Below are 18,482 nucleotides of genomic sequence, written 5' to 3'. Positions count from 1 at the left end.
CCCGCCCCACCCCTCCCACAAGCTCACTGCCCCGCCTCCAGATTCAGCACCCCGCCCCCAGCCAGGCCCAGCGGGTCCGCAGACTCAGGGCCCCGCCCCTCCCAAGCAGGCCCCGCCCCACCGCGTTCAGCCCCGGCCGTCGGTTCTCCCACCTGCAGGGCGTGTGGTTGCCCTAGGCAAGGTAAGCAGGGGGTGCGGGCGCCAGCATGAAGTTGACGTGGCAGGAAGTCCGAGGTGAAGGCCATGAGGAAAGCCTGCAAGGGGGCTTCACAGGAAGGCCGTCCCGCCTTTCAGGGCCCAGTCTCCTAACTCATCCCCGCCCAGGTTCAGCCCCACTCCCGCAGGCAGGAGCCTGTGCCCGAGGATCCTAGCCTTCTGCCCCTATTTCCCAATCTCTCACCCTGATTTCCACCCTCAGCCCCCATTTCCCTATTCCCGAGCCTCCTCCCAGTCTCTGATCTTCATTTCCCCCTCTGACCCTGTATTTCCCTCCTTACCCCCCTCTCCTCACATTCACGATGACAGAAAGGTAAGCAATGGCTTCAAGCAGGAGCAGCCGGGTCCGCTCAGCCGCCAGCCGCCAGTACTCACACAGAACTTCTGGGTGTCCGGTCGGATCTCCACCCAGTTGTTGAGTAGAGCAAATAGGGGTGCCGGTGGGAAGGCTGCCACGAAGATGGTGATGAACCTAGACTGCAGCACTGGAGGTGGGGACTGTCAGGCCTGGGGTCACCTCCCCTGCTGGGCCAGGCCCCCAGGAACCCTGCTGGGCCTGGTACTGCTGGGCCACTGCTCACCCATCTCCAGGTATTCATCAAACTGGCCCCTGAACTCAGTGAGCTCACAGTCCTCCTCCCAGCGCCGCTGCTCCTGCCTGATCTGGGTGTCCTGCAGCCCGGCCAGGTGTCTCTTCTGCCGCCAGGTCTTCAGCTTCCTGGGACCAGACAATGCCATTTCTATCCTCCCACTCCCTTAAAGATAGGCACCATGATTATTCACACTTTACAGAGGAGGAAATGGAGACTCAGAGACGTGGCCCAAGGCTCCCCAAGTTGTAAATGGTGCAACCAGAGCTCAAGTCCTGTTTGTTAGACTCCAGAGTCCAGGGCTCTTAAACTCTGTGCTTCCTACATGGCCATTCTCGGTCTCTGAAAGCCCTTCCCCAATCTAAAATGCTAATAGAAAGCCCTCCTCTTTCCTGTTCAGCATATCATTTAATCCACTCAACTCTCTTGGAGAGGTATTATTGTCCCCATTGTACAGGTGAGCAAACTGAGGCTTAGAGAGAAGCAAAGCCAGAGCTTACAGGAGGCAGAACTAGGACTTATGTTCCAGGGTCCTGACCCCCATGGTGGGGGGTGGTTTCTGCTTTGCTCTCATAAAGGCCCCCTGTCCCAGCCTGACTAGGCCCAACCCCCAGATCATCCCCTGCGCTCACAGCACAACGAACTCCTGCACGTTGCTGACCAGCTGTTTGCCCACTGTGATGATGAAGAGCTGTTGAGCAAGCTCGAGAAGTCAGCCTCCAGGCTCACTGTGATTGGCAGACACACAGCACCTTACTCAGGGCTTAGGGGCTGGCCCCCTACTCCTTGGAGGCCCCAGAGGCAGATCCTGCCCTGCCAGACCTGAGGGTGTGATGCCCCCCGCCGTCCCTCAAGAGCTGGCTCTCTAAGGATACTCACATCCTCGTTCTACATGCCAAGCAGCCTGCCGTGCTCACCAGGGTATCCCACAAACCTGCAGACCCACCGCATCTGTTGGCAATGTGCCCACCCCTTCTGGAGCCAGGCCACAGCTAAACTCCACGCTGAGGCTGATCTCTCTCCCTGCCACCCACTGAGAGATAACTCTGGTGACTGGGCTGCTGGGAGGCCTTGTCCCACCGCCCCCAACTAGGCTATGTTCCCAAGGCCTGTTGGGACCATGGTCCATATCTACTGCTCAACCCATGAGAAGTCAATTGGGTATTCCTGGCCCAGGAAGAGGGAGTCATGCTGCTGGTGGGGGGAGGGGTGGTTCTTTTGGTGATTCTCCCTCCCATTCCTGCCAAATGACAATGGCAATTACACAGTAACACCACCTCCTGGGAGTCTAGCCCTTGAGGACTCCTGACCCATCCTTGTTAAAAACTGGAAGCTCCTAGAGGGAAGGCCCAGCTCTGGTTCATTTCTGTGTCCCCAGCATCCAGTCCAGACTGCTCAGTGGGAAGGCGACCACAAAGATGGTGATGAAGCCAAATGTCAGCAATGGGAGGTTGAGTGAATGAATGAATGCAGGTGTTCGAGTTTCACATTTACCCAATGATGCACTGGAATATTACAGTTGAGAAAATTGAAGCCCAGGGATTTCCTTGGGGCAGCGGTTCAGACTCCATGCTCCCAATGCAGAGGGCCCAGGTTCGATCCCTGGTCAGGGAACTAGATCCCACGTGCATGCCACAACTAAGAGTTCACATGCTACAACTAAGGAGCCTGCGAGCCACAACTAAGGAGCCTGCCTGCCACAACTAAGACCCAGCACAACCTAAATAAATAAATATGTTTTTAAAAAAATTGAAGTCCAGGGAAATCAAGGACCAACTTCAAGGTCAAGACCTTGGTAGAGACAAATCTAGAGGCTCAAGGATGCTGCCACTCTGCTGGCAAATCATCTGAGAGTCGACAGCCTTGGTGGGGGTGGGTGGGAGAGTCCTCATCTGCCTTTGAAGAATGCCACAAAGAAGGGAGAGGAGTAGATGGACTCCCCTGGCGGTCCAGTGGTTAAGGCTCTGCACTCCCAGTGCAGAGAACATGGGTTCTATCCCTGGTTGGGGAAGATCCAGCATGCTGTGTGGCGTGGCCAAGAAAAACAAAAAAAGAAAGGAGAGGAGTAGAAATTGACAAACTGGAAGATGAAGACTTTAAAAGTGAAGGCATCTTCATGGAGGGTCTGGGCTCTGTGCATCTCTGGGAAAAAGGCAGAGCTGGTCAGAGTTTTATTGAGTATAAGGGGGCAGGTCCAGCCCATTGGGTCAGCTCATATGCTTCTGTCCCCAATCCACCTTCCCCTAAGGCCAACCATGCCCCCCTGGCCACCTTCATCTGAGGTTGGCTGAGCAGGCTGGGGACACCGAGGTGGGAGCTGCAGGCTCTGAGATGCAGGGAGCCCTGCCTCAGGGCTCACAGTTCCCAAGTGATGCCAGGACACCCCTGCGATCTCCTGCCCTTACTCATCCCACCTGGTGAGTTGCTCAGCCAGTGGGGTGTAGATCTGGTCCAGGAGGAGGATCAGTACCAGGTAGAGCACGGTGCTGCCGATGTCGGCAACATTACCAGCCTAGGCAGAGTGATGGCTATCACCTTGAGCCCAGCCACGTGGAGAGGCAGAAGGAACTTGAGGATGCCCCCGTTGTGCCCAGAGTCTGGAACAGTGGTCCCACCCTCCATTGCTCCCAGGGGCACTCTCCTGGGTCATGAGCACAGAGTTGGCCGTGTGGGACATTGCAATGCTGCTGATGCCACAGTAAATGATGACAGACACCAGGAAAATCATCGCCACACAGAGCTGGGGGCCAGCAGGGAGAGCTGTCAGAGCTGGAAGGCAGGTCCACCAGGGCACCAGCGCATCCCGGAGGGCACAGTCCTTCCAGAGCAAGGGCCCAATGCCCCCTCACCATGATGAGGATGGCTGCAGAGCTGGTGAGTAGGCGGGGAAGACGGGTGTGGGGTGGGAAGTAGGGCTCCTTCAGGCCTGTCACTGGGTTCTGGGCCATCTGTGGGGCCAGGGCAGCAAACTCTGGATGTGGGCACTCCTATCAGAGGGAGCAACAGAAATGTACATCCCAGGGCCCAAGGGTCTGGGTGTCATGACCCTGGGGTGGGGGAAGCCTGCTGCCTTTTCCTGTTTGCACAGGGAGCTCTGGAAATGCAGGAATGAGGTCTGATTCATTTTCGTTTCTGCAGGGCCTTTTTTCCCTAAGGCCTGGCTAAGAGCCTGTGGATGGATGGATGGATGGATGAATGGGTGGATGGGTGGGTGAGTAGACAGAGAAGTAAACAACAAATGGATGCACATGTAGGAGAGGGCTGGATAGTCTGAAGGACGGGTGGCAGTAGGTGGACAGGTGGGTGGGCAAACTAGACAGGCCAATCTCTATAAGTGAATGCACAGATGTGTGGGTAGATGGGCAGATGGGTGCATGTACGGATGGATGGCTAGGTGGAGGAGGACATGAGGGTGTGGTTGGATGGACGATGGACATGAGGATGGATGGGTAGATGGATGGATGTGTGGATGAATAGATAATGTATTAGTTATTCAATAACTATTAACCGACCACATACACTCTGCAGTAAACACTGGATATGACATGATGAACAAACTGGACAAAATCTAAGTCCTAACAGAGTTTACAGTCTAGTTGGGGAGACGGACATTAGATAAATGAACACAAATATGTACTTGTGAATAACTCATATGAAGGAAAACTGGTCTTCAGGGATGGTCACTCAGAGGAAATGACATTTTAGCTAGGACCTAAAAGACAAACAGGTGCTAAGTAAGGGAAAATGCAGGGGAAGCACGGCAGGGGTTGGGGAGGAGACTGTGTGCAGAGGCAGGGCCACTCTTTGAGTCACATGAGTTGTATAATTCACTGCTCTAAGAGGTGCCGGGGGCTTCCCTGGTGGCGCAGTGGTTGAGAATCTGCCTGCTAATGCAGGGGACACCGGTTCGAGCCCTGGTCTGGGAGGGTCCCACATGTCGCGGAGCAACTAGGCCCGTGAGCCACAACTACTGAGCCTGCGCGTCTGGAGTCTGTGCTCCGCAACAAGAGAGGCCGCGATAGTGACAGGCCCGCGCACTGCGATGAAGAGTGGCCCCCGCTCGCCACAGCTAGAGAAAGCCCTCACACAGAAACAAAGATGCAACACAGCAAAAATAAATAAATTAATAAACTCCTACCCCCAACATCTTCTTAAAAAAAAAAAAAGAGGTGCCGTTCACAATGACTTTGTTACTTCAGTTTTTCCTTCCTGCTTTTTCAGTCCTCCAGAACCTGTTTAACCAATCAATACCTTATATTAAATCCTCTCTGTTGAAATAACTAGTCTTGTTTCTATCTTCTTGTCAACCCTAACTGTTGGGTGGATTACATTATGGATATCTGGACAGATGGATAGGTGGAGAGATAGATTTGTGATCCACAGTTCACCCATCAAATGTTTAATGAGCACTTTCTATATACTAGGGACTGTTCTGGGCCCTAGGGAGACAGCAACACCACACACAAGGTCTCTGGAGCTCACATCCTAGTGGCAGAGGACAGACAAAAAACAATAAACAAGAAAATGTAGTGATAAATGCTGTGATGAGATTAAAACAGTGATAGGGAGCCTCTTCAGATTGGGTGATCAAGGAGGGCCTCTTTATTTTTATTTATTTATTTATTTTGGCCACTGCCTCGCAGCTTGTGGGGTTTTAGTTCCCCGACCAGGGATTGAACCCAGGCCCTTGGCAGTGAGAGTGCAGAGTCCTAACCACTGGCCATCAGGGAATTCCCAAGAAAGTCCTCTTTAAAAGGGTGACATTTAAGTCAAGATATGAATGACAAAAAGTAGGCCATATAAAGTCTGGAAGAAGATTCTAGCAGAGAACAGCCAGTGCCAAAGCTCTGGGGTGGAAATAACCCTGTTCTATTCAAGAAACAGCAGGGAGCCAGTGGAGGCAGTGGAGGAGAACTAGGCAGAAGCCAGATCACACAGGGTTGTGGGCTGCTGTGAGGGGCTTCGATAGTTTTCCAAGTGCATATGAAAACCCACTAGAACGCTTTGAGTAGGATAATTCAGGATGTGATTCGTATCTTCAAAAGATTGCCCCAGGGGCTTCCCTGGTGGTGCAGTGGTTGAGAGGCCGCCTGCCGATGCAGGGGACACGGGTTCGTGCCCCGGTCCAGGAAGATCCCACATGCCGCGGAGCGGCTGGGCCCGTGAGCCATGCGCTGAGCCTGCGCGTCCGGAGCCTGTGCTCCACAGCGGGAGAGGCCACAGCAGTGAGAGGCTCGCGTACAGAAAAAAAAAAAAAAAAAGATTGCCCTGGCAGCTGGGAATGGATTGAATGGGGGCAAACATAAGAGCAGAGAGATATATTGGGAGGCTACTGCAGGGGTTCAGGTAAGAGAGAATTGTGGTTTGAACTGGGGCTAGGGGGTGGGGAAAGTGAGGGTGGCAGTGGAGATGGAGAAAAGCAAACAGATTCAGGATCCATGATTAGATGTTTGGATGGACAGGTGGATGGCTAGATGGGTAGGTGAGTGGAACGCTTCTCTCCTTCTTCCCTGTTTCAGGAAGAGTTTCTCTTTGAGCCTCTAAATGCCTCTAGTATTTAACTTCACCAAACCTTATATCATCCTGATGTCAGGGGAGGGTGGGAAAGTGACCCAGGAAAATGGTAGGGAAGAGTCAGATCTGGATCCTGGGATGCTGGACTCCAGAGTCCGAGCTGTTCCCAGCATGCCTTATGGCCTCTGAGAACTGCAGGAAGCAGAGTTCTGGGCCTGGAGGGCTGAGCTGGGCGTCACCTCCTCTTCCTGGAAGTCACTGCAGTCCCAGTGGTGGGCCAAGGTGGTACTCTTGTGCTTCCAGTGCTCCAGGAAGGCCGTGGCCCAGAAGCACATGAAGATGCTAAAGAACACAGTTCCCAGATGGTCAAAGAGATAGCCCAGCTGCAGAGGAGGGAGAGAGGGCGCACTGCCTTCCCAGCAGCTAGGCCCAAGGTGCTGGGTCCCAAACACCTACCCATTCCCTTGCTCTCTTCCCTGGCTCACCTTGGCCATGGGGCAGATCTCGGAAATATTCCATGTGGCACAAGTATCACAGAGTGAGCACACGAGGAAGGAACTCCTGCTCGCACAGATCTCCTCCCTATGAGCAAAGGGTACCCCATCCTGGGAGGGTCTATCCTCAAGCAGCCAGCCAACCCAGCCCATGCAGCTCATCCCCCCAGCACTCCCAGTCATCACGCTGGTACATTTGTGCCCATGGTAACTAGGCCAGAGGTAAAGACCAGGGTACCCACAAGAGCAGCACCCAGGCTGTGTAGATGACAGAATGTGGGGGGACGGAATGCTCATGAGCCTCCATCTCTGTACTCAACCCCAGCTCCCAGCCCTCACCCCCAACACCAGATGCACCAACCAAAGTAGATAGCTGCCTTGTCCCCAAAGTCCTCCTGTATGTGGTGCAGGGGCTGGTACTTTTGCCAGCACCCCCAGCAGGCCCAGTATGAATACAGCAATTGTGGAGGGTTGAGGTCTGCATCAGGCACCTGGTACCCGGGCAGATCACAGGGGCCCTAGGGAGAGGAAAGGCGGGAGGGCTGCAGGGAAGTCCCAGAATTTTCTCCCGATGCCCCTGCAGTGGAAGAAAGCTGGGTTTGTGTCATCTCTACCTCACGCAGTGGGAAGGCTGCAGTGTAGACTCCCTCGGTCAGCAGACGGGCCATGACCATCTCTGCACGTTTCTCTTTCCCATAGATTGTTCGGGCCAGGATCTCTGCCACCTGCCAGAAAGAATTCTGGCATCAACTCCGCCCCCGTAAGGTCCCAGCTGGACTCTCCCCAGGCAGTTGTCTCACCACTTGGTGCCTCTGGGTGCTGGAGAAGTAGGAGTCATGGGAAGCCCTGCCCAGGAATGTGTGAGCAGAGCAGGGGTCAGAAGCTGAACCCTCCGCCGAATGCGAGACCTAACACGATGGGAGGGCAGAGTCTAGGCTGGGGACACAGGGATAAAACGTGCCAGCGGGGCTTCCCTGGTGGCGCAGGGGTTAAGAATCCACCTGCCAAATGCACGGGACACGGGTTGGATCCCTGGCCGGGGAAGATCCCACGTGCCATGGAGCAACTAAGCCCGTGCGCCACAACTACTCAGCCTGCGCTCTAGAGCCCGCGAGCCACGTCTACTGAGCCCGCGAGCCACATCTACTGAGCCCGCGAGCCACAACTACTGAAGCCCGCGCGCCTAGAGCCCGTGCTCCGCAACAAAAGAAGCCACCGCAACGAGAAGCCCGAGCACCGCAACGGAGAGTAGCCCCCGCTGGCGGCTGCTAGAGAAAGCCCGCGTGCAGCAACGAAGACCCAACGCAGCCAAAAATAAATAAGTAAATAAATTTATTTTAAAAAAATGTGCCAGCTGCTAAACCAGAGAGCCCTTCTCCCCACAAGGCTCAGCCTGGCTGGGTGTTTTGCAGCCAGGTGAGCATCTGAGGGGCATTGAACGGGTGGGAATCAGGGACGGGGAGCCGCTCGGGCACGGCCTGAACCCCAGGCTGCGGAAAGGACAAGCCTGAGACCCAAAGTGAGTTAAGCAGGAGTTGCCTCACTGGCAAAGCAAGGAGGAGCAATGGAACCTCGATTTGGCTAAGCCTGCGGCTGGCGCCCCTCCCCTCTGCGGGAGGCCCCGCCCACCCGAGACAAGTCCAGCTTGGAGCGGCGGAAAGTCCAGTGGCTTATTGGGCACGTGTTGCTGCAGAGGTTGCAGCAGGCGAAGGCGCCGCAGTAGCTCCCCCCACCCCCCCGTCCGAGTCCGGGTTACGTCGGGCCTGCAGGACTAGGGCAGGGTCACCGGTACCTGGGAAGACTCCGCCCCCGGGCTGACCTCGCCCCGGCTCGTCCCTCCCACCTACAGCGGCACACGCTGGCTCAGTTCCTCTGCCAGCAGCTCCCAGGGCGCACAGCTTGGCGAAGTACACGGCGAGGGCGCGGCGCTTGGCAAGGCACTACTCCTTGGGGGGCCGGGGTCTCCGGATGGGCCAGAGCCCGGAGCCCCACCTCTCATGATCCCGCCTGGGAGTGACAGTTCCCGTTCTGCGCGCGCGGGCCCTTGGCCACCTTCAAAAGCGCTTTGATTTGCGTTTCCTCGTTTGAAATTCAAACGAGGGGGGAACTAGCACCCTCATTTTACAAACGTGGAGACAGACGCAGACGCTGAGTAGGCCGGAGTCATAGAGTAGTGGCTGCTGGTTCCCATTTACTGAGCACCTCCAATGAGCAGGCCGTGGGCTGAGCGCTTTGCACGCTCGCCAGTTTAATCATCACAGCCCCTCTATGGGCTGACGCTACGGTAAAGCCCATTTTACAGATGAGGTACTGAAGTCGCTTGCGCAGGTCACAAGGCTCGTTAGGGAAGCCCGCGCTCGACCTCGGGGACTGAGCCCCCGCAGCCCGACCGCGCCGCGCTCACCTCCTCCAGGAGCAGCCCGGCGCGCTCAGGTTCCTCTGGAACTTATCGCGCCAGCTCCGCTTGCAGGAGTCGCTGTCACCACGCCCGCCGCGGGGGTCGCAGCTTGTCCTCCCTCACGAGCAGGAAGTCTGTCCCATCGCGGGGGCAGAAGGGCAGTTAGGAACGGTCTGCCCCACCCTACCCCACTTCCACCCTGGGTGGGGAGTTGGGGGCTGGGTTTATCAGTCCCACTAAGGCCCAAATTAAAGGAAATAGTTCGTGGGACTTCCCTAGCGGTCAGCGGTTAAGACTCCGCGCTCCCAATGAGGGGGCGCGGGTTCGATACCGCGTGTCGCTACTAAAGATCCCGCAGGAGACAATGAAGGTCCGCGTGTCACAACTAAGACCCGGCACAGCCAAATAAATAAATTTAAAAAAAAAAAGGAAAGTTCGCGCCACAGCAAGAGCGACTGGGCTTAGCTCAAAGGAGGAACTGCCCATTGCAAGAAAAGGACCAGAGATGCCACGGGATTCCTCGCGGAGGTAAGACCTCTCTTTCCTCCCTGTAAGAGAGGGACGGTGGGTGGGCTACTCCGGCTGCCAGAGTGAAGCGGTGAAGTGGGGGTAAGAGTCCTGTCTGGCCCCAGTCTCACCGATTTCGGTTTTCCAGTCGCGGAAAATGTTGCCTCCGGAGTCTGGGACACAAATGCTGCAGCGGGACGCGCAGAGACGGTCGTCCTCCGGTCCTTGTCCTCGGCACCATCGCCGTCCTGGGCGCAACAGGACCGGAGTGCGGGTGAGAGGACCCCGGCGCAGGTGCAGGTGCCAGGAACTTCTCCACCAGCCCAGCTGGGCCGCCCCTCCTTCCGCCCACCCGCCCGCCCACCGCTGGCTAATTATAAAGCGCAACAGTGGAGACGCTGTCGGCGCGATCTGCGACCCTTCTCCCTCTTCTCCACTCGCTCTCAGCCCCAGAAACACCACCACTACCATAAGTAACAGCAGCGACAAAGACAGTAGCCAACATTTGCTGGGCCCTTAATTCAGTGCCTGGCCCAGTGCTAAATATTTTACACGCATTTACTTGTTACAACTCAGAAGAAGTGAGCGGGTGCTCTTGTTCTCTCCGTTTTATAGATGACACAAAGGAATTACAGTGACCAACCCAAGGTCACAGCTCTTCACCTTCCTTCTGGACCACGGCCCCAAGCCTCAGTCGGTCCCCTTTGCTCCCAGGAAACACCCCTTCTTTCTAGAATAGAATTGAACACCAACTCTCCCCACTTCACCTCGCCCCCACTGACCCAGCCTCTAGGTCTGAGGTCACAGGGAGGGAGGGGCCCCCCCACCCCCCTACTCCCAGCTTGGGCCTCTGGGGATTTGCCTCCACACAGCTCTGACTTGTCTTGGGCCCTGAGCCCCATGCCACCCTCTGGGCACTGCTCCCCCAAGTCTGTTTCATGGCACGGGGTGGAGGCCGGGGGTGGTGTCATGGCTGGCACCAGGCTGCCCTGGGAGTAAGGAGATCCAGGGCAGCACCAGGGAGTCCCACCCCCATTCCGGACTCACCCAAGGCTCTGGAGGCCTGCCCAGCAGCCTTTGCAGATCTGGCTCCTGCATCTCCTTCCTCATCCTGGGAGCAGGCAACTTGCCTGGGGTTCTCCTTGTTGTCCACAAGGCCGGGCTTGGCTGGTGGCTGGCAGCAGGCAGGAGCTTCACTTACCAGCTCACTGAGGCCTGGGAAGGATGGGGGAAGGAGAAAAAGAGGAGAGGGAGGAGGGAGCCAGGCACCAGTACCGTATTTCCCCTCCTACAGGCAGCCCCAGGCTTCTGGTTGGAAAAGCAAGACCAGGTGGGATCATGTGAGGGGCTGCACCCAGAAGACACCATTGGGGGATGAGGGGAAGGGACAGTCCAGGGGAGAGGGGTATGGAAGGCTAAGGGCATCAGGGCTGCTCCATGGCTTTGCAACCTTGGAGAAACGCCTGACCCTCTCTGGCCTCAGCCTCCCTATCTTAGTCCATTGGACGGCTATAACAAAAAACCACAAACCGGGTAGCTTATGAACAACAGAAATTTATTTCTCGTGGCTGTGGAGGCTGGGAGTCCAAGATCATCATCACAGCCCAGTTCTGGAGAGGGCCCTCTTCCTTGTTCGCAGCCAGCACTTTTTCTCTGTGTCCTCAGATGGTGGAAGGGGCTAGGCAGCTCTGTGGGGTCCCTCTTATTAGAGCACTAATCCCATTCATGAGGGCTCTGTCCTCATGACCAAATCCGCTCCCAAAGGCCCCTAATACCATCACACTGTGGACTAGGATTTCAGTGTATGCATCTTGGGGGGACACAACCATTTGGTGCATAGCACTTCCCCTCTGTAGGAAAGGGGCTTGGGGAGGGAAGAAGAGGGGTCTGAGATGTCCTGACAAACAGCACCAGGGCTGGGCTGCAGCACATACACACACCCCCACCCCTGGAGAAGCTAGTCCCTCCTCCCTCCAGCTTCCCTCTAGAGCCCTGAAGTCTGTGGGCTCCAGGGCCCAGAGGAGCAAACATGGCTACCCTCTTCCCAAGGATCCCCTCTAAGTCAGGGCTCACCCCTGAACCAGCCTGGGGGCACAGTCACCACCCCTTCCCTCCAGGTAGCCTCAGAGCCCACAAAGGGAGCAGCAGGGTATTTGCCTTTGAGCTGTTGTAAGGCTTAACCTAACGGTGGAATTTCTGGCACCAAAATGGGGAGAAGGCAACTCCCCGACTTCCGGGGGCCTCCGGACAGGCCACAGGATGGCCTCTGTCTCCAAGGCCCTGAGAGAGGAACTTTACCTGGAGTCTGGACCCTCTCCTGTGCAGGACCTACCACGTGATTGGTGGTGTCCAGTGGAAAACTATTGAAAAATTATTAAGGATTTCAAGATGGCAACAGCAGAGCATTAAACCAGGTGTGAGCCCCCCAGTGCAGAGCCCTGTGGACTGCTCAGGTGCCAGGCCCACAAAGCCGGCCTGAGTCCGTGTGTGTGTGTGCGCACACACATTCTCTTCTCATTTGCTCTCCACGACCCTGCCCAGAGTCCACTCTGCGGGGACAGCCACCAGCTTTTAGGAGAATTATGGCTCTGCAGCTCCCTCCTCCCTCGTGCTTCCAGTTCTCTGTACTTCGGTGGAGGCCTCTAAGGGGGTAGCCTGTGAAATACTAAAGTGGCACTGGGCCTGGGCTCTGAGGGGCTGAGAAGGCAGCGCTGGGACGGCAGGTGGCCGGCTCCAAGTCTTAGCACCGTTGTGGTCCCCACTTTGTTCTTACTCAGGGAGAAGGGAATTGTTTACCTCCTGGTTTGGGGTGACAGTGTGTGAGGGGTCGATTCTCTGACTGGAGCAGTGCTAACCAGTGCCAACCAGTGCCCTGCTCTGCTGTGGGGAGGATCTAGGTTACTCCTGCAGAGCAGCCTCTGGCTCTTGGCTGAGCTGGTGCCCAGGAAGGATGCTGACGCTTTAAGGCCTGAGATAACTGGCTGGGATGTGGGGTAGCTGGTGCCCACAACACACATGGGTATCCATAGCTGGAAGGCCACAGTCCAGCCCAGAGGCCACCTTTGCTGGGTCCTGCCTTGCTCTGCCTGGTGGGTGAGGTCTACTGGAGCTAAGACCAGAGGGAAATGGGCCAAAGCAGAGCTGAAGGCGGCGGTGGGACACTCTGCAGCGCGGGAGCAGGAGTCGGCTGGTGGGCTGTGCAGGCTGTGAGGCCTGGGTCCTGCCCAGCAACATTCCTCCTCTGGGACATGGGCTAAGCTCAGGTCTCAGCTCTGAACCTGAGTTGGGGGTAAGAAGGTGCTAAAATCAATGCTTTAGGCCCTGGAAAGGTTGACAAACCTACAGGCAGTGCACAGGGTGGACAGACTGACAAGCAGTGCCATGTAGGCCATCAGTAAGCCAGGAGCGTAAGCCAGGGAGAGCATGCAGGAGCCTCCTGTGTGTGCCAGGAGGGAGAAGCGGGGCAGCATTTTAGGGCAAGTACTGGTGTGTGGGGGCACATGATCATGCGTGTGAGTGTGGAGTGTTCAGAGCTGCTTTCTCGAGAGGGGGCTCTGAGGGTCGGCTGGCTGACCTGGGCATCCAGGGCCCTTCCAGCTGGGTCAGACTCAGGCCGGCTCTCTGCCCAGGGGTCCATCTGTGGGGCTGGAGAGGGTGTCACCGGGGAGGGAAAGAAAGTATAAAGGCCGATTTTGTAGGCACCTGCCCGCAGGTGCCTACAACTCTAGCCCGCATTCACTAGTGCCTGGCTGATGGGGCAAGGGCACAAGGTCACTCACCTTCCTGCTCCTGTCCTTGCTGGCCTCCTGCCAGCTCACGCCCTGACCCCCCACCTGGCCCAGTCCCTGCCCAGTGATACTTTCTGGTTCCCCCAGGCTGGCAGGGCCCCTGTCCTAAGCATAGCTTGACAGCTTCATGGTCAAAAAAGGGAATTCCAGAGTGAGGTGCTTGCCTCCTGGACACACAGGTGGACTACATTTCCCAACTTCCCCTGCTGCTCTGTGTGACCATGTGACTAGGTGCTGGCCAATGGAATGTGGGCAGAAATCAGGCACACTGTCCTAGGCCAAGTCCATAGAAACCTGCTGGGGGACCTTCCACCTGCATTCATCCCGTCTGCTGACTGGATGTTGATGCCCCAGGACAAACTGGGAAGAAACTCATTGAAGATGTCAGAGGCTGGGTCTCTGAATCAGTGTATAGAGCAGAGCCTCCCCACCCACCTTCACTTCCACCTGAGGTGAGACATAGAAAGAAAAAAACTTCTATTAAGTTAAGCCACTGAGAGTTCAGGGTTTACCTGGTACAGCAGATGGTGTTACCTCAACTAACACGTACAGGCTCTGACTGAAGTCACTTGAGGTCCAGGGCCCAGCTGAGGCACCCCCTCTCCCCAGTCACACTCCGTGGTTGCTGCAGAAGGGGGAAGGGCAGGGGGAGGCTGGGGAGATGCTTGCTTGAGCCCTCAGGCCTTGCGCATACAGTTCCTCCGTTTCCAGAAACCCAGACTCCTAGGGCAGAGGGAGGAGGCCAGTGGACAGCCAGATGCCCTCAATGGCTGCCCTACCGAGCCTTGTGCCCCACTTCACTGCCAAGAATTCCACAAGGAAAGTGCTCTGGGGCTGGGAGCCTTCTCAGGCCACCATTCTCCCCGACTAGGACCCTCTGGCCAGCCCTCGGGATGAGATCAATATTCCTGTCCCAGCCTTGGGCCCTGGGTCCTGCTCTGGGTCAACTGAGGGTGGGGCGTGCCCACTCATCATGCCACCACCCCTCAGCTGGGGGGGTCCTCTGGGGGGCTGGGGAGCAGGCCAGCTGCCACCTGGTCCTGGTGCCACAACTGCTCTGCCAGGCCGTTGAGCACATGGGCAATGTCGGCCAGCCCAGCCCGCCCATCCAGCGTGCGTCCATCTGCCAGCCGTCGTCCTGGCACACTCTTCACCCGCAGGAGGGGCAGCTCCCAGGCCTGCCGGAAGGCTGTGAGGTCACGCTCAGGCACGTCCGTGTGCATATACTGGTCAAATCTGGAGGAGGGTCAAGGAGCCTGGCCGGGCACCTCTGCTTAGCACTCCATCAAACCCAGCCTTCTCCCTCCTCCCTTGCCCCCAACACCCAGGGTCTGGGGGAGGCCCTGTTGCAGCCTTTAAGATAAAGCCTATGGGGCTGGACCCCATAGCTGGGCAGAGGCAGGCTGCCTGACACCCTTGCTCCGTGGCTTGCCAAGTGTGGCCTCTGACAGTCCTAGGGGCCACCCAAAGGATACTTGGAGCCGATGACCATCCTGACCGCACCAGGGGCCTCGCCTGCTACTCGGGCCAGCTGTCCAGGGAGGTCTTCAAAGGAGGCCCGGTCAGTGAAGGAGAAGAGGAAGAGGAAAGCATCTGTTTTCTCCTGGCAAGCCTGGGGATAGAGGCTGATTAGCGGCTCACGCAAGGCTTGTAACCAGAGCCTATCGGCTGCAGGGCCCTGAGAAGTCTCAGCACCATCCGTCCTTTCACAGACCGGGAAACTGCGGCCCAGAGCAGGGAGCGGCTGGTCCCAGGGCAGAGGTCTCCCCGCCCAGGCAGCATCCTCAGGCCATTCACGCCTGCTTCTGGCTCCTGCAGACCAGGCAGGCCAGGCTCAGATGCCTGTACTCAGAAGCCCACCTCAGGCAACCAGCCCCTCCTGGACCCACCCAGGCCCACCTTCCTGCTCACCGGCAGCATGTGATCAAACTTTTTGAGCGCAGACTCCCCGCAGTCCCAGAACTCAAAGCGGAACATGACAACACGGTCGCTGGCCTGCAGCTTGGCCGGCCAAAATACCACGGTGGTCTGGATGCCTGGGGAGGCCGGGGTCAGTCACTCAGCATGGGGGAGGCAGAGGTGGAGAGGAGTAGGGGGCCCAGAAGGAACAGGAAGAGGAGATATGTCCCTACCTTAATGGGTCCTCAGTCTGATGGGGAAGGCATAGTCCCTGACGTGGGAGAATTCTCAGTCCGACGGGGGAAACTGCCCTGCCCCAGAGGAGCCTCCAGTCTACCAGGGAGAGGCAGCCCTAGCCCTAGCCATGACAAAGTAGTTTCCTCTTGTGCACTGGGGAAGCCAAAGGTCCCGGAATACTCTCAGATATTGCAACATGATGGTCAATCAGCATCCAATGGAAGGAAACAAGAAAGGAAGATCGGTGTTTTCTGAGCACCTACCCCGTGCCAGCTCAGTGCTGGGCATGTTACCACCACTATCGCTAGTACCAACCCCACCACAACCCCAAGGGGTTGGTACTATTATCCCTTTTGGACAAAGGAGCGAATGTAGGCTCAGAGAGGTGAAGTGACTTTCCAAGGTTGCAGAGTAAATGGTAAGGCTGGTTACAAATCCCAGCTTATGTGGTCCAGGGCAAGTCTTCCCACGCCAGGGAAGGCCTCCTAGGAGGGACTCACCAGTGGTCTCGTGGTGCACCACGGGCACCTCCAGGCCAGCCAGCTTGGCCACCAGCGCTGTCTTGCCCACACCACTCTTCCCAGACACAAAGATCTTGTAGCGGGCGGTGTCAATGGCCACAGGCGGGGAAAGCACTGGTCGCTCGAGCAGCCCTGGGGCAAGGAGGGATCCAGGTGGGGTCAGAGAGTCAACGTGCACTTGCCCCGTCATACCTTGGGTGTACAACCTCATCTCTCAGGGCTTCTTCAGTGCCAACCAACCATTCCCTATACAGCACTCATGACAGAGGCCTGGGATACAAGCAGCATCCCCGGAGGAGAAGCTCTGCTGGGAACACCTGTGCTCTGTGAACTGGGCCAGTGCCTACTCCAAATAACACCATTTTTCAAAAAAGTTTGATGCATGAGATGATTTTTATTATTTTATTTTATTTTTTGCCGCACCACACGGCTTGCGGGATCTTAGTTCCCCAACCAGGGATCAAACCCAGGACCCGGCAGTGAAAGCACTGAGTCCTAACCACTGAACAACCAGGGAATTCCCTGAGATGGTTTTTATTAATACTATCACATATCCTAGATTTCCCACAGGTAAAAGAAAGGTTTTTCCTAATTCTCTCCTCAGTGAAGAAATATCAGCAAAAGTATTCTTAATTAATATAAACTCCTTAAAACCAATACAGTGAGATATTTATGAATGTTTATTTATTTATTCTTTTTTTTTGATCCCACCGTGCAGCGTGTGGGATCTTAGTTCCCTTACCAGAGACTGAACCCAGGCCCACAGAAGTGAAAGCGCCGAGTCCTAACCACTGGACCGCCCTGAATGTTTTTAATTTAAAGCTTGCAAAAACTAAAGTCTAAACTATGACCCATCTATAGGTGTAGGACCTGAAAGTCCTAAATTGTGGGTTGCCTGTCACTCTCTGGTCTTAAGCCTTCTGCTGTTTTGTCTCTCCCGGCCAGAGCTGGACTCCTGCAGCCGATGCCAGGTCCCTCTGCTGGCCTGTCAGCTGACCTTGCCTGCGTGAGTTAGCTTCATCCTGGGGAACATGAGTGTCTTACCCTGGAGACAGCAGGATATGGAAGAGGCTTGTCTCTACTCACTAGGGGATCTTGGACAAGTCTGCAACGTGCTGTTGAGGTTAAATTGGAGTCCATTGTATAAAGTGCCCAGCAGAGGGCCTGCCACCAGCTGAGGCCTCAATCAACAGCCTCTCTGGTGACAGTGGTTCCTGGCAGGGTTTTGGCTGTTTCCATGGCTCTGATGACAGAATTAACGCTAAGGAGGTTTGGGGGTGGGGACCCCAGGATAGGGCTTCTGGGGTCCCCAAGGTTGAGAAGTGCAGTGGAGAAGGCCCTCACTGCCCTGCTTCTCTGCTCCACGCCCCCCACCACAGGGGACACTGTTCTCCCCAGGGAGTGGCAGGTGACAGGCTGGGGGAGGGGGGCACTTACCAAACACCCGCCGGCGGTTCTTGCGCAGGATACAGCCCAGGTACTCCTTGCCCTCGGCGCTCTCGTGCCAGTCTGGGACAATCACTGAGCCTGGGGCAGGTAGTCTGGCCATGGCTGGGCAACCTGACGGGGAGGGGAGATGGTAGAATGCTGAGAGTAGGGGATGGGAGAGGGTAACTGTTCTAAGCTGTACCTGTGAGGCCTCTTAACCCGCCCTCAGACTCTCCCCTGGAGCCCCAGCTCCCTCCTTGGAGGATGGAGCAACTGTGGAGCCCCACCCTTCTCATTATTACGACTAACATTTTTGGAATCCAAGCTCCCTTTCAACATCCTGAGGTGTTACACACCCCCGTCCCCCTCTTATCACCCAGAAGGTGCAAAGCCATAGTCCTTTCTCCTCCGTATTGCTCCCTGGGGGACAGCCATCCCATTATTGCCCCAGAGGGCATTTACACAGTCCCTAGCTCCCTTGTCACCTCCGGGGGGTGGGGGAGTCACACAGACCTGCTTCTCCTCTGCCTCCTGGATCCTGACTCCCAAGCCCACCCAGCCTTCACCATCAGCAGTCCCCGCGGGCGAATGGGCCCGGGTGGAGACCGCCCCTTTAAAAGCCCGCCCAGCGCTCCCGCCGCCCAGCCAGCCGAGCCAGCTTCCGCCCTGCTTGCGTCCGGCTTCGGCTCAAGCCGCCAGCCCAGGCGCCGGTGCTTGAGGCGCATGTGCGGAGGCTGTTGTCATGGAGACGCGGGGGGCGGGGTTAGGCTGCCGGGTTCCACGTAGGTCCTATGTGTGCAGCCACCCCGGCTCAGAGACACCCTGGACAAGGACTTGCCCTCTGGGCCGTGGATCCTCTTCACTTTGCTCAGTCCCAGCCCCAGTCTTTC

General features: G+C 56.6%; 2 protein-coding genes and 1 pseudogene across 2 annotated transcripts; all 3 read right to left on the bottom strand.

Annotated features, from left to right (window-relative positions):
* Nucleotides 1-23: 23 nt before the first annotated feature.
* On the bottom strand, nucleotides 24-954 carry LOC132515605 (anoctamin-7-like; annotated as a pseudogene).
* A 2,253-nt stretch (nucleotides 955-3,207) lies between these two features.
* On the bottom strand, nucleotides 3,208-11,036 carry LOC132515604 (anoctamin-7-like). Its single transcript, XM_060141970.1, is given in 8 exon segments — nucleotides 3,208-3,327; nucleotides 3,457-3,546; nucleotides 3,656-3,793; nucleotides 6,560-6,703; nucleotides 7,429-7,539; nucleotides 9,219-9,346; nucleotides 9,851-9,967; nucleotides 10,767-11,036. Coding segments are annotated over 5 exon segments (552 nt in total). The 5' UTR covers nucleotides 7,489-7,539; nucleotides 9,219-9,346; nucleotides 9,851-9,967; nucleotides 10,767-11,036.
* Nucleotides 11,037-11,257: 221 nt separating this feature from the next.
* CPLANE2 (ciliogenesis and planar polarity effector complex subunit 2) lies at nucleotides 11,258-18,196 on the bottom strand. The gene is made up of 6 exons (XM_060141313.1): nucleotides 18,106-18,196; nucleotides 17,602-17,724; nucleotides 16,144-16,296; nucleotides 15,419-15,543; nucleotides 14,983-15,119; nucleotides 11,258-14,743 (listed from the first exon to the last, which is right to left on the bottom strand). The coding sequence occupies exons 2-6, from the start codon at nucleotides 17,711-17,713 to the stop codon at nucleotides 14,494-14,496; spliced, it is 777 nt and encodes a 258-aa protein (XP_059997296.1). The 5' UTR covers nucleotides 17,714-17,724; nucleotides 18,106-18,196; the 3' UTR covers nucleotides 11,258-14,493.
* Between the last annotated feature and the right edge of the window lie 286 nt (nucleotides 18,197-18,482).

The sequence above is a fragment of the Lagenorhynchus albirostris genome, chromosome 2, assembly GCF_949774975.1.
Source record: "Lagenorhynchus albirostris chromosome 2, mLagAlb1.1, whole genome shotgun sequence".
Taxonomy (NCBI): Eukaryota; Metazoa; Chordata; class Mammalia; order Artiodactyla; family Delphinidae; genus Lagenorhynchus; species Lagenorhynchus albirostris.
Note: the sequence above shows the minus strand (reverse complement) of the source record. Positions and strands in the feature narration are given on the sequence as shown.